This window comes from Geotrypetes seraphini, chromosome 6, assembly GCF_902459505.1.
Source record: "Geotrypetes seraphini chromosome 6, aGeoSer1.1, whole genome shotgun sequence".
Taxonomy (NCBI): domain Eukaryota; kingdom Metazoa; phylum Chordata; class Amphibia; order Gymnophiona; family Dermophiidae; genus Geotrypetes; species Geotrypetes seraphini.
In genome coordinates this window covers 169,020,301-169,039,149 of record NC_047089.1, presented here as the reverse complement: position 1 = coordinate 169,039,149, position 18,849 = coordinate 169,020,301, and the positions used below count along the sequence as shown (strand labels likewise).

General features: G+C 40.6%; 1 protein-coding gene across 2 annotated transcripts in view; it reads right to left on the bottom strand.

Moving 5' to 3' along the window:
• Window positions 1–288: 288 nt before the first annotated feature.
• The window catches only part of LOC117362761, a 150,710-nt gene continuing 132,149 nt past the window's right edge, over window positions 289–18,849 (bottom strand). For both annotated transcript variants that reach the window (XM_033949675.1, XM_033949676.1), the window contains one exon: window positions 289–950. In XM_033949675.1, the coding sequence (XP_033805566.1) occupies window positions 554–950 (397 nt within the window). In that variant the 3' untranslated portion in view covers window positions 289–553. The remainder of the gene's footprint in view (window positions 951–18,849) is intronic.

Here is an 18,849-nt window from a genome sequence, read left to right as displayed (position 1 = left end):
ATAATTGTAATTGTATCAAATCCCTTATTTTTACAATAAGATGTAGCATTGATTACACAGTAAAAAAAAAAAAAAACAAAGCAGCAAAATGTTGGGCTGTCATTTCCTTTAAAAAAACAGCCATTTCTCATGTCATTTCAAACAATTGCACATCCCTGGTATATATCTGGCAGTACTATATACAGTAAGGAGCTGATTCTTTTTTTTTTTTTTTTTCTTTATTTAATTTTATAGTTTGACATAATAAACAGTCAATTCAAAGAAATATTCCAATACCAGTCTCAACCATTGTTAACAAAATAATCAAAATGATAAAATTTAAATGGAAAAATTAGACAAAACAATAGTACAGTACAATAGGAAAAAAAAAATTTTTCCTTTAAAATTCTAAGTATACTGGATTGGAAAAAAATTAGACCTCAATAAGGGGGGGAGAAAGCTACATTTGCTGAATTTTCAATCAAACGTTACTAAGAAAATACAGATGGTATTGAGTAGAGGCAAGGAACCTAATTAAACTAAGCAGGTTGTAACAACAATTCTCTCAAGAATATTAAGTTTGCTCTTTTGCAGAAATAAATTTTATCAACTGCTGAGGTTCAAAATAAACATGTCTATTCCCCTGATAGACCATCACACATTTACAGGGGTATCTGAGTACGAACGTAGCACCCAACTGTAAGACCCTCGGTCTCAAAATGAGAAACTGTTTTCTTCTCTTTTGAGTCAACCTTGACACATCAGGATACATTCTCACAGTTTTTGTCATAAAAGGTATGTCCTTAAACTTGAAAAACATCTTAAGCATCCATTCTCTGTCAGAGTCTATAGCAAACTGTACTGGCAGCGTCGCAGTTGCTGGTAACTCATTATCCGACCTCTCGAGAAAATTTGTTAGGTCCAAACTATCAGCAGACAAATTCTGCTGGCCTGGTTCTTGAACAAGTGACCTAGTTGGTAAATAATATATTTTAGTGAGGGGTGGATAAGAGGTTTCGGGCAGTTTCAAAATCTCTTTCAGGTATTTCTTAAACATATCGGGGAAATAGTTGATAATTTTGGAAAATTTATAATCCGAAGATTACATCCACTGGTCATGTTTTCCAGCATTTCAACTTTAAAATTAAGATTTCCACTGTCCCTAACCCACACCGAGGCCTGGGACTCCACAGATTTTATTCTGGTCTCATGACCATCCACTTTTGTTTCCACACTAGATAGTCTATTTTTCAGTTCTAAATTTTCAAAAACAACAGTAGTATATCTTGTGGTAAGGAGCTGATTCTATAAAGCAGGGGTAGGCAATTCCGGTCTTTGAGAGCCGGAGCCAGGTCAGGTTTTCAGGATCTCCATCATGAATATGTATGAGATGGATTTGCATGCACTGCCTCCTTGAGATGCAAATCTATCTCATGCATATTTATTGTGGAGATCCTGAAAACCTGACCTGGCTCCAGCTCTCGAGGACCGGAATTGCCTACCCCTGCTATAAAGGGTGCCTTAAGGTGCCTCTTAGGCATCTAACTTACCCCTCCCCCTTGTACAAAATTCTAGCATGGTTTTTAACACTGGCCGTGGCGGTAACAGCTCCAGTGCTCATAGGAATTCTATGAGCGTCACAGCTGTTGCCACCCAGCCGGCACTAAAAACCACACTACAGTTTTGTAAAAAAAGGGGGGGGGGGAAATTGGCAAAATACCCTTAATAGCCTCAATAATTGGTTTAAAAATTTAATCAGGCGATGGGCGCCTATCGCAATGCATTTAGCAGCGCCTAATGTCTAAGGGGGCGTTTCTATGGGTGGAGCTTGAGTTAGGCGCCGCTAAGCACGATTCTCCAAAAACTTAGGGCTCCTTTTACTAAGCTGCAATAGCGGTTGTAGCGCGCGCATAGTGCGTGCAGAATTGCTGCGCACGCTAGACACCAACGCCAGCATTGAGCTGGCGTTAGTTCTAGCCACGTACCATGAGTTTAGCGCACGCTAAAATTCTGCACGCGCTAAAAACGCTATGGCAGCTTAGTAAGAGGAGCCCTTAAGACACCTGAAAAGCAGGCCTTTAAAACCCTCGCCTACATGTCAGACACCTAAGTTTTTACACAGGCATTGCGGGTCGCAATTTTGTAAACAGCACCTAAGCGTGACTGACAAGCGGCTGGTGCCTTTCTTTTAGGCGCCGGATGATTTAGGCACCGTTTATAAAGCAAGCCCCTAAATGACTAATAATAGTGGTTATCAGTGGTAGTGATGATGGGAAGCCATTAAGTAAGCAAAAATACTGCCCTTTAATTTTCCTCAGGAATGGAATAATAATAATCAGATGGTATTGTGTTTCTTTTCCTTGCCAACTGAACTACTGAGAACAAAAAAAAAAAAATTGTTAGTATTTCTGTTTTAACCAGGCAGACAGACAGACCAACTGATAAGATGGACTGGGGAGGATTCTGCCCATACTGTGCTCTAGTGAAATTCATGTCATGTACGTATATTCAACAGACAATAACTGGACACATTATCTTCATAAAGATGAATGTTTGTCATCTGGCCCATTAAGACGGGGCACTGTTGTATTTGCTTGCATCATGCATGCCTTCGGATAACTGCTCTGCATAGAGACCTTGAGCTTTCAATAAGGTTTTAAATTGCTTTTCTCCATACCCTGGAAATGGGCTGATGTCTCACTGAGTGCGGCTGAAGTCACAGATGCCTTCATGGGGGCTTCAAAGTAGAGGCCAAAGGTCATTCCCTGTGCGCTCAGCAAATTTCTCCAGAACAAAGATTAAAGGTATACCATCACACAAATCAAAGTCAAGAGCTAGAGTATTCTGCTGTTTCTAAAAAAAAAAAAATATGAGTGGTTGTGGAATATATTTGCTATATCAATAATTTTGTTACAAATATAAGGACATTTGTACATAATGGATGCCTATCTTCAGAATCTGAATTTCTATAGATTGCTGAGTATTCTTAGTGAATTTCTCTTTCAAGTTAACATATTTACCGTTATTAATTCAACACATACACAACTAGCTACGTTAAATTTATTTTTATGTTTATTAGGTAATTGTTCATGGCTACCCAGTCATTTTCAGTGGCACTTAAGATGCTTTCGACTGGTCCCCAGCAGTCGCTTCTTCAGTTAATCAGCCAACCCAGACGGATCGGATTGATTGTGTTGTGAATCGCATCCCTGCCTACTTTGCATGCGTTTCACCTCATTTGCATGCATGGATTCGAAGCGGATCGCAGGAGAGGTAAGTGAATCAGGCCGGAGGGAAATTTGTTGGTAAAGGGGTCGTAAACCGATCGGTACACGATCGGTTTGCTTTGTGAATCTAGCCCTTAGTCTTATACACTGAATCATCTCCTAGAAATAGGTGGAATGGGGCAGGGCTGGGGAGCAGAACGAATCTGGTAACCCTAGACAAGACAGTTTAGGATGGGCTGGAGAGAGCTTTGACAGCAACTCCAGAAGCTGGAATTTGAAGAGAGTGCTGGCGGATTTCTGTAGTCTATGTCCCATAAATGGCAAAGAAAGAGCAGGGTCAAGTATTTTATACCAAATTCATTGTTGGTTTAACCACAGATTGATAATGCATGTGAATATTGGGCAAACTGGATGGACCATTCAGATCTTTATCTGCCATCATATACTATTAAATGGCACTCATTAAAATATGAATGTGCATCGGGCTGTGTGCTATTCTATAAGACAAGCATTGATTTCAATCTATATAGAATATGCAATAGTGCATATCCTCCCTGGATAACCTTAAGAATCTGCTTCCCCATTGCAAGTGCATAATCCAAGCAAACACCCAAGACTGTCATCTCTCTCCTCACTGTCAATTGTGTTCCCATAACTGAGAATTTCTCAGGAAGTCTCTCGTAATCTCCATCATTCACAACTATTATCTCAGCCTTACCAACATTCAATTCCACGTTCATCCATCCAAACATTCACTTCACTCATATATCTGTTCAAATTCAACTCAGCTTCCTGGAAATTTTTCTTCACAGGAAAAAAAACCCTTAATGTCATCTGCATACAACCTGTAATCAACACCCAAGGATTGAAATCTTTTTCCTAATGTAGCCATATAGATGTTAAATAACAGCTCAGCACAGATCCTTGGGGTAAACCTTTTCTTCACTATCTTACTTTCAGAAGCCAATTGACCCTTACGAACACTGAAGGATCGTCCCAACAGATAGGAAAAAACCATGATAACACCTCACCACGGATGCCAAATTTGAGTATGCAAGTTTGGGTACAGATCATAGTTCCGTGTGTAGACTAAGTACTTGAGAACAAATTAATATGCATAAATCTCAAGATTACATAAGAACATAACAGCTGCCATACTGGAACAGACCACAGCCCCATCAAACCCAGTATCCTGTTTCTAACAGTCACCAACCCAGGTCACAAGTACCTGGCAAGATCCCAAAGAGTAAAACATATTTGATACCACTTATCCTATGAATAAACAATAGATTTCTCCATATCCATCTTAATAATGACTTTTGGACTTCTCTTTTAAAAAGTTATCCAAACTATTTTTCATACCCCGCTAAGCTAAATGCTTTTACCACATTCTCCAGCAACAAATTCCAGAGTTTAATTACATGTTGATAAATAAATACTTTCTCCTATTTGTTTTAAGTCTACTACTTAATAGCTTCAATACATACCCCCTATTCCTAGTATTTTTGGAAAGAGTAAACAAGTGACTCACATCTACTTGCTTCACTTCACTCAGTATTTTATAGACCTCTCTCATATCACCTCTGAGCAGTCTTTTCTTCTGGCTGAAGAGCCCTAGCCACTTAAACCATCGCTACATCATACAGAAAATAGAAGCAAAAACCTACGGACCACAAAACAAAGTAGGACAGACTAGGAATATAAAATAAATAGATAAAAATATTAGCAAAACATTTAAAAGAAGCAAAAGCTCTTCACTGGTGCTTTAAATTCCACTCCCTGACAGACTTAAAAATGCATCTGTTTTTAAAATTATAGCAGTGAAAGAGGCTTGGCCTATGGGCCCAAAGTTTTTTAATAATTTCATGGTCTCACGCCTCATTAAGCATGTCCCCTTCCTGGTAGCTTGTTGATATGCAATTGCAATTAGAAGAAATGATAGAAATCCTGATTGAATATGGTGTAGAGAAGCAGGAAGTTTGGGTCAACTTAAAAATACCTTGTCACTTCCATTAATCAGTATGAGGAAATGACACTACATTTCTAATACTAGTGAGGACATAGCAGCTCAATAAATCAGTCAAGGGAGCCTCATTCTCCCATCATTTAGTATTCTCGCCCATGAAGGAAGTGACCTACAATTTCTTGTATACTCTAAAAGGGAAATTTTCTACCACCCAACACAGCTGTGGCCAGATATACTGTACTGACTAGCTTAGGAGAGAACACATAGTGCAGTCTAGTGCAAAAGAGTCCAAAAATGGTCAACATGGGGGAAATTCTAAATATGTCACCCAAAAACTTGGCGCAGAAAAAATGCTTAGCACTATTCTATCAACTGCACCTAAAGTTAAGTGTGGTATATAGAATAGTGCTTAGCACTAGGACTCATGACTAAATTTAGGTATGAAAAGAGCAAGAAATGTTCCATCAAAACTTTTAATCCAATAAAAAAAAGAAAGGACAGAAAGATCCTGGGATGCACTAGGAAGGGCCTAAGACCGTCATTGGCTCATAGGCCTAAGGCACCTCCTCCTGGGAGGAGCCTTAGGCACCTGAGCCAATCAGGGCTTAGGCCCCTCCCAGTGATGGACCAAGAAGGGGCCTAAGGTCCTGATTGGCTTGGGCAGCTAAGGCTCCTCCTCCTGGGAGGGGCCATAGGCACCTGAGCCAATCAGGGCTTTAGGCCCTTCACAGTGCATCCCAGGATGCACCGAGAAGAGGCAGGCCTGCAGGCTGGAGTGACTGGGCATCCCTCTTGCAGGATCATTAATCAATTTTGAGTTCTGCGTAGAACTCAGCTAGGTGTCACCAAACGGGGTGTCTAGCAATGCCTAACCTAGGCACCATTTATATAATCTGGCCCAAAGTGGCCAATTTTATAACTGTAAGAGCACTTAAAGATGCATAAAATGTGGAATACTCTGAAGCAACTGTTAGTACTCCTGCAATCCCTATGCAGCAGGGATCTGTTTGATCATTTAATAAGGGTAGGAAATGTCTTATAAAGAGATACTCATACCACCTGTCTTGCTGACCAATCTCAATCACAGGCTGAAAAAATTTTCTCCTAAATATACTTTTTGCAGTTATTCATACCACATAATAAATTTCATGATACAATAAATTAAATGTCCCAATTGTTAATAATTCTGCACCCTTAACATTGAAATAACAGTGCCCCACACTTATCTATAAGCTCCAATCCCCCTATTATGAAGTTCCCTACTGTTTAAGGTTTGTAGCAATTCTATAAATGGCACCAAAGACAGGGGCCTAGATGCAGCTCACTCAGTGCTAATTCTTTCGCAGCATTTGGATGCCAAGATTACAATACTGAATACTCGTGTAACTCAGCATCTATCTGCCTACAATTAGACACATCCACTTATGTTATGTCAATAGCAGGCGTAAATGTACATGACTAAATGCGGCACTGTATCGTGTAACCTACAGTATTCAGTAAGCTACATAAGTGGGATCCCGCCTATGCCTCACCCACATGTATGGTCCCTTGTTTTATGCACTAAGCAAATTAAAGACTAGAAAAGCACTGGGCGCTCAGCTACCATATACACGCACATACATTCACCCTCACAGCTAGTATTCTTATCATTTTATAGCGCTTATATTTAGGCAATAAAGTTGTAGAATGAGAAGGCAAGTGTTTTCTACCTCTGAGTTGCAGAGCTTTGGGACAATAGAATTGAAATGCAGAAGGCAGGGGGACCTTGGAAGAGCATGACTCATAGTCATTATTAATTATACATTTCTGTCAGTGTGTTCAGGTACATTCTGTACTGAGAGATCAGCTATCCTCTGCCAATGAAAATTATGTGTTTCATCTATCTCTTCTTATCTCCAATTTTTTTAAACAAATGGACCAGTAGTTTCTTCCTGCTCCTTGATGGCTTTTCTAGCTCAGTTGAAACTGGTCTGTCCTGGGTCATGGCAGAAGCCTTAATTTGCACCTACCTTGTGTTCTTTTCTTCCTTGTGTTTTACATCCCCCATCCATTTTACTTAGCCCAGTCACTGCAGCAATAGTCCTTGGCTGAGGTCCATGTACTAGTGCTCTATCTGAAACCCTACCATCAAAGACCCTCAGTCACTCCCTCCTGACCCTCAAGAGGTTGCAAATCCTGCCTTTGCAAAATTCTTAGCCTTGGTTGAACTGAGGAATGGAAGATGTGACCTGGAAATTGTACTGTATACTAGTCTTCCCTATAGCAGTGCAAGGCATTAGCTGCTAAGCCACTGGGCCATCCATCCTCCTGGATTGTGACTATGTATTCTCAGAACTGCTATGTGGAGTCATGTATACTAGTGGTTCCTAACCCTGTCCTGGAGGACCACCAGGCCAATCAGGTTTGCAGGCTACCCCTAATGAATATGCATGAGAGAGATTTGCATATAATAGAAGTGAGAGGCATGCAAATCTGCTCCATGCATATTCATTAGGGGTAGCCTGAAAACCTGATTGGCCTGGTGGTCCTCCAGGACAGGGTTGGGAACCACTGATGTACACTACAGTATATTGTAGGTGCTGTAACAAACTGATTTTTTGGCTAAAGTCATCTACTACTACGGTATTTATTTCTGTAGAGTACTACTACTAGCTGTACACAACAATGTACACAAACACATAAGAGACAGTCCCTACTTGATTGAGCTTAAAATCTGTTCAAGACAGATAAACAGGACAAATTAAGGATTAGAGAGTTACATTTATTATGGGAATGATTAAGAACATAAGAGTTGCCTCATTAGGTCTGATAAAGGGTCCATCTAGCTTAGGGAGGAATTCATCAATGGGTGCTAAGCAATTTAGCACATGCTAACTACAATTAGCATACACTAATTAGCACGCACTAAACGCTAAGGTGCCCGTTATATTCCTATGGGCGTTTTAGCATTTTGCTTACACTAACACAGAGCCCGCTAAATCACTTAGGCCTGATTTTATAAAGTCCATCTAAAGTTAGGTGCCAATATCGACACCTAACAATTGATCAATAGGCTTAATTGGTGACGACACCTCAGAATCTGTTTCAACTGGACTTAATTGAAAAACTTGATTCTATAAAAAGTAGGGGCCTAGCCCAAAGTGCCTCCACTAAAAATGGGTGTGATTAGGGAGGTGGATCATGGGTATGTTTTGGAGTTAAGTACCTCTTTGTGAATTATGTGCTGTTAGGCTCCGATATTGGTAGCTAACTTAAGGTGCAGAAAACCCCTAGCATAAATTAGGGACACCTAAATGTTAGCACGCTAAATGCTGCCTAAGCACATTTAGGCAACGCTAAGTGTGATTCTATAATGGGCACCTAAGTTTTATAGATTCAATAGGCAGACTTTATAGAATCTGGGTCTTAGATTGATCAATTCCCCCTTGTTTCCCCAACAGTGACCAGTTCAGGTTACAAATACCTGCAGAATCCTGAAAAAGAGGCAAGACGAAAACAATACGAGTACAGAACAGATGAATAAAAGAATGAGTGAAAAGCAGCCTCAAAAAAGTAGGTTGTTGGTCTGAATTTGGATTGGGCCAAAAACAGAGCATGATATACCGACTCAGCAAGTCTGTTCCAGATTTAAGACACTACTACTATCTGTTCAGTCATGTCCGACCCTTGGATACTCTGTAGGCCAGTCCTCACCATGCTTTCCTGTTTTCCACATTTTCTTTCAATTGCTTGATATTCATTCCCATGTCATTCTTGATGGTATTCAGCCAACGGGCCTTTGGTCTCCCCTGCTTCCTATTACCACTGACCATTCCAAGTAGCACCTTCTTTTCTAGTGAATTGCCCTCATCACATGTCCATAATAGGTCAGTTTCTGTCTGGTAATCTTGGCTTCCAGGGACAACTTTAGGTTTGTATGATCAAGAACATCTTTGTTGGTGATCCTAGCTGTCCATGGGATTCATGGAAGTGTTTAAGACACAGCAAAATGAAAACAATGGAGTCTGAAGTTGGTTTCAGAGGATAAGATTACAGGTAAGAGTGACTTACTAGATGAGCAGAGCTCCTTCGAAGAGGTGAAGGGAGTACACTTGTTAGTCAGTAACAGGAGTTCATACAAGTTGAGAATAGTACTGTCTAGGTTTTTTGACTGAGACAGAGAACCTATATAAAATCATTTGACTGCACTGGGAACACCAGCATTTTTGGACCCTTGCAATAATGGGTCTCAACAAACAGTATTTATCCAAGCATGGGATAATGTAAACTTAACTGCAAAGGAAGTCAGACTTCACCTATTTGGGAAAGTCTTATAAAACAAAGAATATTAGTGGCTGTTTAATGGATATTAAAGGATCATGGATTTGATATACCGCCTTTCTGTGGATACAACCCAAACTGCTTGAAGATCATATACCACTGACTACTAGTACTGTACTTAAATTTTGGGTGGAAAAAAAATATAATGAAGTTGAAGCAAGTTTAAGCTATTGGAATTCAAATGAAATAAAAACATGTTAGAGGAAACAGAATAAGGACAATTAGGCCCCTCTAGTCTGCCCATTTTGGATCTTAGCACTCTACCATAGAATCCAGTTTATCTCACTTCTTCATGGCTACAGATCCTCTGCACTTAACCCATTCTTCACTGTTTCTGTTTCTACCATCAGCACTGCGTGACCATTCCACAAAATCAGTAAAACATTAGCTACAAATGCTAAAATGTACACGCATTTGTGCATCAGCTTGTATTTTATTACTTCAAAATAAAATACATTTTATTTTTTTGATGTATTTTATTACTTTTTTACATATTGAATTAGTTTTTTCCTCATAATACTTGCCTATGGCACTCATTTTCAAAGCAGATGGACATCTTATAAAGTCCATCTGTTGAAAATGTCCAAAGCATAATTTTTGAAAGGCAGAATTGAATGTTTTCCACTGCAGTTCATCCAGATAGCAAAGGAGGCAAGTTAGAGGTGTGTTTTGGGCAACAGTAGAGCAAGCCCAAAATTAGGACATCTTTCAGTGATAATGGAATAGGAATAAACATCCAAGGTGAAAAAAGAAGGATATTTTTATCTAGACCTATACCAAACACATCCAGGGTATAAAAAGGTGCTCTGACTTAACAGCTGACCATTGGAGGGATGAAGGCATGACCCCTCCTTCATCTCCCAGTTGTTATTGACCCTCCTCCCACCCCACCCCACACACACATACACACACTCACCTATGAAGTGAAAGTGACAGTGGCTTTAGGCGTTATGACCATTCTTAATAGAGCAGCAAGCCAGTGTAAGGAGTAACCTAGTGATTGATGCAGTGGACTTTAAACAGCGAGACCCAGGTGTAACTCCTATATTAACATTTTTATTTCTGTACAAATATGTGCTCTATAGGGACATCTATATAACCATTTTTTATTTTTTTTTTAAATTATTTTTATTCAATTTAACATGCTTTACAAGTATAAACTACTTGGTACAGAATACAGAGTCATGTTCCAAAAAGAAAAAGGACATTTGCCATTTTAACATAAAGCAAAAATTATTGTGAAACTTAACTCTTCCTTAGACCTCAATCAAAAAGAAGAGGGGAATAAAGAAATACAGGGAGCAAATTGCTGAAAATACAAAGAAAAGGCTTATATGCTACAACCCAGCATTATTCTTGAGTTACACTCCCTCCACTAGAAAAACCTTTGAGATCTAAAAAGGATCGTAAATGGTCTGGTGTGAAGAACACATATTTTAAACCCATACACTTAACAACACATTTGCATGGATATGCTAATAGAAAGGTAGCACCTAGCTTCCTTGTCTCCTCTCTCATTGCTAAAAACATTTTCCGCCTATCTTGAGTTATTCTAGTTACATCATGATATAACCAAAGACGTTGACCACAAAAAGATATTTCAGTTTTTTTAAAGAATAGCCTCATCACAAAATTAAGGTCTTGTTTGAAGATAAAATTAACAATTAACGTTGCTCTTTCTTTGACGTCCGTGGATGACTCCTCTAATATTGCGGTAAGATTTTGCAGATCTTTATCAGGAACCAAATTCTCACCCCTCGATATGTCAGAAGATCTTTTTGAAACAGGTAAAAAATATGCTTTATTTATGGGCGGAATCTGGTCTTGTGGAAAATTCAAGGATTCTTTAAGAAATTTTTTGAAAATCTCTATTGGTGACATTACCGGAATTCTTGGACAATTTAGGACCCTCAAGTTCAATCTTCTATTAAAATTCTCTATCATTTCTATTTTACGAGCTGTAAAGTTTTGTTCTTTAATGATAGTAGTAATTGAACTCTTCAAGGAGGCTGTCTCAGTTAGTATTTTATCCATACATTCAAGCTTAACTTTAGCCAAACTATCTGTAAAAGTATCCATTTTCTTAACCAGTACCTGCATATCTGAGGCCGTCTTCTCCACTTTCACATCTATTTTCTTGATAGCCTCAAAAAGTGTCTCTAGTGTCACTACTGGGGTAGTTGTTGTTCCTCCTACTCCTTCAGGGTTCTTCCGACCCAGAGTTCCAGCTGGGGCAGTAACTCCTCCCAATGGCTGCTCCTGGGTCTCCTGCTCCTCTCCCTCAGGGCCAAACTCCTCACTCTGTGGTCCTGCTGGACATGGAAGCGCAGAGAGAAGTGGCAGCATCAACGATGTCATCAAATCTAGGGACTCGAGTGCTCCCTCACTCGAGCCCAACACGGAAGTCTGCCGCTGTGGGGTTATCCAGGTGTCAGCTGGGCTCAGCGGTTGTAGAAAACGCTGAATCGTCGACTGGGCTGGAGACGATGTGAGTAGTGGTAGCTGTCCCGCTCTCACATTCCCCTTCCTCTTGGTATGTGGCATATCTTTAAAGTACATAGTTACTTCCAATTATTGAAAAGATTAGAAAAAAACGCTACGCTTCTGTGCTCAGCAAAGTAGTGTCCGCCATCTTGAATCCCCTCCCCATATGCCCTGAGAGAGCCATTTCTGTACATATGGCAGACAGACGTTTTTGTACCTGCTTTTTTTGTGTCCATATTTTGAACATTTCGTTTTGGAAAATGGCTGTTCATTTTGGATGTTTTCAGTGCAAGAATATCCTCATACATTTTCAAACAGGTTATCACAACATTTTTCTTGTTTGAAATGGCTGTAAGATTGACATTTTGGGGGGACTTTATGAGCAGGATGTCCCAATTCTAACTTGTGGAGGGGCATTTTTGAAAGAATGGCCATGTCCTCTCCTGGAGCTATCAATCTACTTCTCAGACATGTGTAATAATTATGATCCAGTAGTGAGTCTTACGCTCTTAGGTTAACACAGGAAAGACCACTCGCTGCTTCCGACACATCCCTCTCAAAAAAAATTTAAAAAATTACTGCACACGTGGAGGGGCATAATCGAAAGGGACGTCTAAGTCCGTTTGCGTCTAAGTCGCAAGTCGTCCAAAGTTTAAAACAGCCTAGGACACATTTTCAAAAAATACGACCAAAATTTTTTTTGTTTCGAAAATCGCCTAATTATATGTCCTGCCGATCTGATCATCCAAGCCGCTAAATCGTCCATCTTTATATCACATTTCCATCCAACTTTTTGTTCAAGTCAAAAACGCCTAGAACAAGCCCTGTTGGGCGTGGGACGGGTCTGCAAAGTGATGGACTGAACACCCAGACATGCCACCTAAATAGTGGGGTACCTTACAGGGCACTGCTGTGAACTTCACAAAAAGGGTGCCATGTCTTCTCTTCACTACAGCTCCCTTATAGGTCACAGTGAGCCCCCCAAACCACCTCCAGAATCCCCTAGACCCACTTATCTACCACCCCAATAGCCCTTATGGCTGCAGGAGCCACTTATATGCCAGTACAAAAGGGTTTGGGGGGTGTATAGGGAAGTACACATGTTTAAGTATCAATGCAGTGATTACAGGGGCTTATGGGCATGGGTCCTCCTCTGCATGAGTCCCTAACCACCCCTAAGACGGCTTAAGCCGCCTCTGTGCTGGACTACTAGGCTTTCCTATGCCAGGCGGCCAGGTGATGATGGTCTGGAGGCTGAATTTTAAAGGTGTGATTAATATTTTTATGGGGGTGGGGGAGTCGGTGATCACTGGGGTAGTGTGGGGGGGTCTGTTTTATGTATTTGCAGTGCTTATCTGGTGACTTTAGGTGGGTTTTTGTGACTTAAGGTGTTTTTTAGTGACTTAGACCACGTTTTACATGGTCTAAGTCACAACGTCCAAGTTCTGTCGATCGTGGGCTGTATAACTTTCGGTTATACATGCTGTACGACTAAGTCTAATCCGACCCACGTCCCGCCCAACTCTCGCCCTCGGCACTCCTCCCAAAATGCCCCGTTTAACTTTGGTCATTCAGCGGCACTATGAAGGCCTAGGCCATTTAGAAATATGTCCAAAACCCGTTTTTAGTATCGGTACTTGGACGTATTTGGGAAATGTTCGTCCAAATGCTGACTTAGGCCGGTTTTTGGACGTTTTTCTCTTTCGATTATGAGCCCCTTAGGCTCTGATTCTATAAAGTCCACCTAAAGTTAGGCACCAATACTGATTATAGAATCACACTTAGCATCACCTAAGCATGCTTAGGCAGTTCTCAGCATCATAACATGCGAGGGCTTTTTATGCCTAAAGTTAGGCACTGATATTAGGCACCTGATTCACAAAGAGGTGCCTAATTCAAAAACACACCCATAATCTGCCCCATAACCACACTCACTTTTAGTGTAGGCGTTTTGGCCTAGGTGCCTACTTTTTATAGAATTGAGGATTTTTTTTAGTTAGGTGCCTAACTGTCAATTAAGTCCAATTAAAGCTGATTGTGAGGTATTGAGTGCCAATATTGCCACTAATTAAGCTATTGAGCAAGATGAGTTCTATAGGATTAGGTGATACATTGACGAAATGGATTGGGAACTGGCTTGGAGGTAGGCTTCAAAGAGTAGTGGTGAACGGCACCCCTTCCGAAATGACGGAAGTGATCAGTGGAGTGCCACAGGGCTCGGTCTTGGACCCGATCCTATTCAACATCTTTATAAGAGACTTGGCAGAAGGGCTTCGCGGTAAAATAACATTATTTGCCGATGAAGCCAAACTAAGTAATGTAGTGGGCAAATGCACAACGGACGAAGATTCAATGCCCGACAACATGATGCACGACCTACTCCTACTAGAGCGCTGGTCTAGGACCTGGCATCTCAGCTTCAATGCCAAAAAATGCAAAGTTATGCACCTAGGCAGCCAAAATCCATGCAAGACTTATACCCTTAATGGTGAGATCCTAACTAGAATGGTAGCAGAACGAGACTTGGGGGTGATCGTCAGTGAGGACATGAAGGCTGCCAGTCAGGTGGAGCAGGCTTCATCCAAGGCAAGACAGATCAATAGTTGCATACGCAGGGGTTTCGTCAGCCCTATACCGGAAGTCATTATGCCATTGTATAGATCCATGGTGAGCCCCACCTGGAATACTGTGTGCAATTCTGGAGGCCGCATTATCGCAAGGATGTGCTGAGACTGGAGTCGGTTCAGAGAATGGCCACCTGGATGGTCTCGGGACTCAAGGATCTCCCGTACGAAGAACGGTTAGACAAATTACAGCTATACTCGCTCGAGGAGCGCAGAGAGAGGGGGGATATGATCGAGACGTTCAAGTATCTCACGGGCCACATCGAGGTGGAAGAAGGGAAACTACTAGGTGACACCAAGAAATTCTTTTTCACTGAAAGGGTGGTTGATCGCTGGAATAGTCTTCCACTAGAGGTGATTGAGGTCAGCAGCGTGCCTGATTTTAAGGCCAAATGGGATCGACACATGGGATCTATTCACAAAGCAAAGGTAGGGGAGGGTCATTAGGGTGGGCAGACTGGATGGGCCGTGGCCCTTATCTGCCGTCTATTTCTATGTTTCTATTGAGTTAGGCACCAATATCAGCAGGTTAGACGGACTTTATGGAATCAGGGCTTTAACATCCATAGTGTAGGTACCTAGCAGAGCCTAACCTAGGCACCTCTTATAGAATCAGGCCTTATGTACCTACTTGTGTAGCGCATGAACATGCTGAAACTAATGTGGAATGCTTTAGGACATCCCATGTTAGGCTATTTTGCTTCATTAAGCATGCTTTAGTGTTTAACACAGTTTAGTAAAATTATCCCTTAAATTGTAAGCCCTCTGAGGACCTAGTGTGCCTGAAACTAACTCACTTTGAGCTACAAGTGGAAAAAAGTGTGAGCTAAATCATAGGAACATAAGAATATCTATACTGGGTTAGACCAATAGTCCATCTAGCCCAGTTTCCTGTTTACAGCGGCGACTAATCCAGGTGACAATATCTGGCAGAAAACCAAATAGTAGCAACATTCCATGCTACCGATCCAAGGGCATGCAATGGCTTCCCCCACATCTGTCTCATTAGCAAACTATGGACTTTTCCTCCAGGAGCCTCCCCAAACCTTTTTCTAAAACCAGCTACTTTAACCGTTGTTACCATGTCCTCTGGCAACATGGTCCAGATCTTAACCATTCTCTGAGTGCAAAATTTTTTTTCCTCCTATTGGTTTTAAAAGTATTTCTCTGTAACTTTGTCAAGTGTCCTCTAGTCTTTGTCAGTTTTGATGGTGTGAAAAATCAATTCACTTGTACCTGTTCTGTACCACTCAGGATTTTGTAGACTTCAGATCCACATTGACTCTTACAAAGGAGAGATAATTACCTTATTCATTGTAAATTCTTGTCTAGAATTTCTTGCATGTCTATAGTCTGCACTTGGTATATGTGTGCTTGAAAACAAACATATAATAAGACCCAAGGTGCTAAGATGTCATTCAGTAGAACATGATATCTCTGTGGTTTATTGGTGGTGATGGAAACAAAAATATAGCTTGAAAATTAATTTCAAAATGAAAATATAACTTATTAGTATAAACCTTTGACCTGCTATTTTAGAAACAATGGTTCGTTTCAGAGTTCTATTGCCTGCTGGGCACAGTGCTGGTTGTTCTATCTTGAAGAGGAACTACAACAAGACTCATAGAGGAAGTAGGTCCAACCGGGACTGTTGAGTTACTTCTTGTGATTTCAGGGACAAAGCTCTGAAGGACTGTACTCCTGGCCAATATAATTACAGAATGACTGGTGAGCTTGAAGCCTAGTACTTTCATTTGGGGAACAGCCTTGTAGTGACTCTGTCAACAATTGTTCATAAAATCAAGCAAAATGCATTTCAGTTTGATGAATCTTCATGGAAAATGACTAATCGATAAATACGCTCTGAGCTAAAAGCTATTTTCTTGTCAGCAGTCTCTCAAGGCACAGTGAGCTCCATTAATGCATAATTAATATGCTTCTATTCTCAACATGATTCATGACTCATGATAAGTATATGCTCATGTGGGGTTTATAACAAATCCCCCAAGAACAGTAGCTAAATACTTGTCGCTTTTTCAGGATTTAAGCGGAAGAAAATGGAATTTGCTATTTGCTTATGTAAAGCACTCAGTGGTTCTGGTTCAAATCCGTCAGGTTTCAAGAATCTTAAAGATGGCTTGTAATAAATGAGTGGATGGGCTCCATCCAGTTCTAGGGACCACACCAAGAGCATTTAATGTTAAAGTCCTTTGTCAGATTCTTAAAAATCTGTGAATTCTGCACTAATTTGAAACAGGGACATGAGTAAAGATGAAGAACATCAAATTTAAGGCTAGACTTACAAAACAGCGTTATATATTAGCATGTGTTTATAGGCATTTACTGTATATACTGTATGTTATGTACCATGAATCCTATTTTATACAATGAATTATATTTACTAATAATAGGGGTACGTTTCTGTAGAGACTCTTGGGCATTCCTGCCCATCCTTAGCTCATTTCTTTACTTATTATTTTAATTTATAGTCAATTATTCTAATTAGGACAACAGGAGAACTGTTTATTACATATTTTTATTACATTTCATTACTTGCTAATAATTAAACACTAAATAAAGCATACAATATAATCCTAAGGCTCTCTATATTAGTCTTATATTCCTAGGACCTTAATAGGGTTTAATTAATCAACTCAACAATAAAATGCAGACAGTAGTCCAACAATAAGAGGGGTGCTATCCAGTCTTTTGCACTGAGTGTCACATGTGTGATTATATCCCACTTGGGGAGAAGTGTGGTTCTCGCTGCAAAGAACTCCTAGCTCTAAAATAATGAGTCTGTTCCCTTAAGGCTAGAGTTGCAGACTTGGAGAAGCTGATAGAAACAGAGAGGTACATAGAGGAGACCTACAGGGTCATTGTAGAGAAGTCCCACCTCTCACACTGAAGATGTGTCTCCAGGGGCTTCTGATCAGGAGAGAAGGGTTAGGATAGTTTTTGTTTTTTTTAATAATTTATATTCCGCAGATCCTACAATTCTATGCGGATTACAAATTATTCAGGTACTCAAGCATTTTTTTCCTAACTGTCCCAGTGGGCTCCCACTCTCTTTAATGTACCTGGGGCAATGGGGATTAAGTGACTTGCCCAGAGTCACAAGGAGCAGTGCGGGATTCGAACCCACAACCTCAGGGAGCTGAGGCTGTAGCTTTAACCACTGCACCATACACTCCCACTTTGTAGTTGGTGATTCGATCATTAGGCATGTAGATAGCTGAGTAGGTGGTGGGTGTGCGAATCGTCAGGTTACGTGCCTGCCACGCGTCAAATTGGATTTTAGATAGTGCTGGAGAGGAGCCGGCTGTCTTGGTACATGTAGGTATCCATGACATAGGAAAATGTGAGAGGGAGATTCTAGAAGCTAAATTTAGGCTCTTAGGTAGAAAGCTTGGTAAAGAGACAGCAGAGGTGAGATATGACTAACCCAACTGGGGATAAAATTATTCAGTTACGCAGATGATTTTACGATCATCATCCCATTCACCAACTCTATCTCGGAAACCACTCCCAAGGCATCCGATGCCATAAATGAGATGGCAGATTTCAAGCTCAAACTTAATCCAGAAAAAACAAAATTCTTTGTTGCCTCTGCTCACTCGCTTGACAACAAAACCTCAATATGCATCAACAAACTCCCTATTCAGCCCACCTTAAAGATACTAGGGGTAACCCTGGATCAATGCCTAACCATGAAAGACCAGGTGGACTCCGTAATCAGAAAGGGCTTTTTCACTCTCTGGAAACTCAGATTCATTAAATCTTATTTCGATACGTCAACATTCAGAATCCTAGTGCAATCCCTCGTCCTAAATCAACTTGACTACTGCAACATAGCCTATTTAGCAATCTCCCCAAAAAATATACGACGTCTTCAAATGATGCAAAATGCTGCGGTTAGACTTATCTTCGGGCTGAAGAGGAAATTCGATCACGTGACACCTTATTACTGACAATTGCACTGGCTGCTGACGGAAGCACGTGTAAAGTTTAAATTCGCCTGCCTCTGCTTCAAAGTATTATATGGACTAGCCCCCAAATATATAACTGACCTTTTCTCCTTTTCCACTAACAAACATATGAGAAGCACACATTCAAACTTCGTTTCCCCTCCAATTAAAGGTTGCAAACTGAAAAAACACCATGATCACCTTCTCTCACACCAAGCAGCCTTATGGGGTAAAGACCTAGATCAACTGCTTTCGCCCACTACCTACGAGGAATTTAGGAA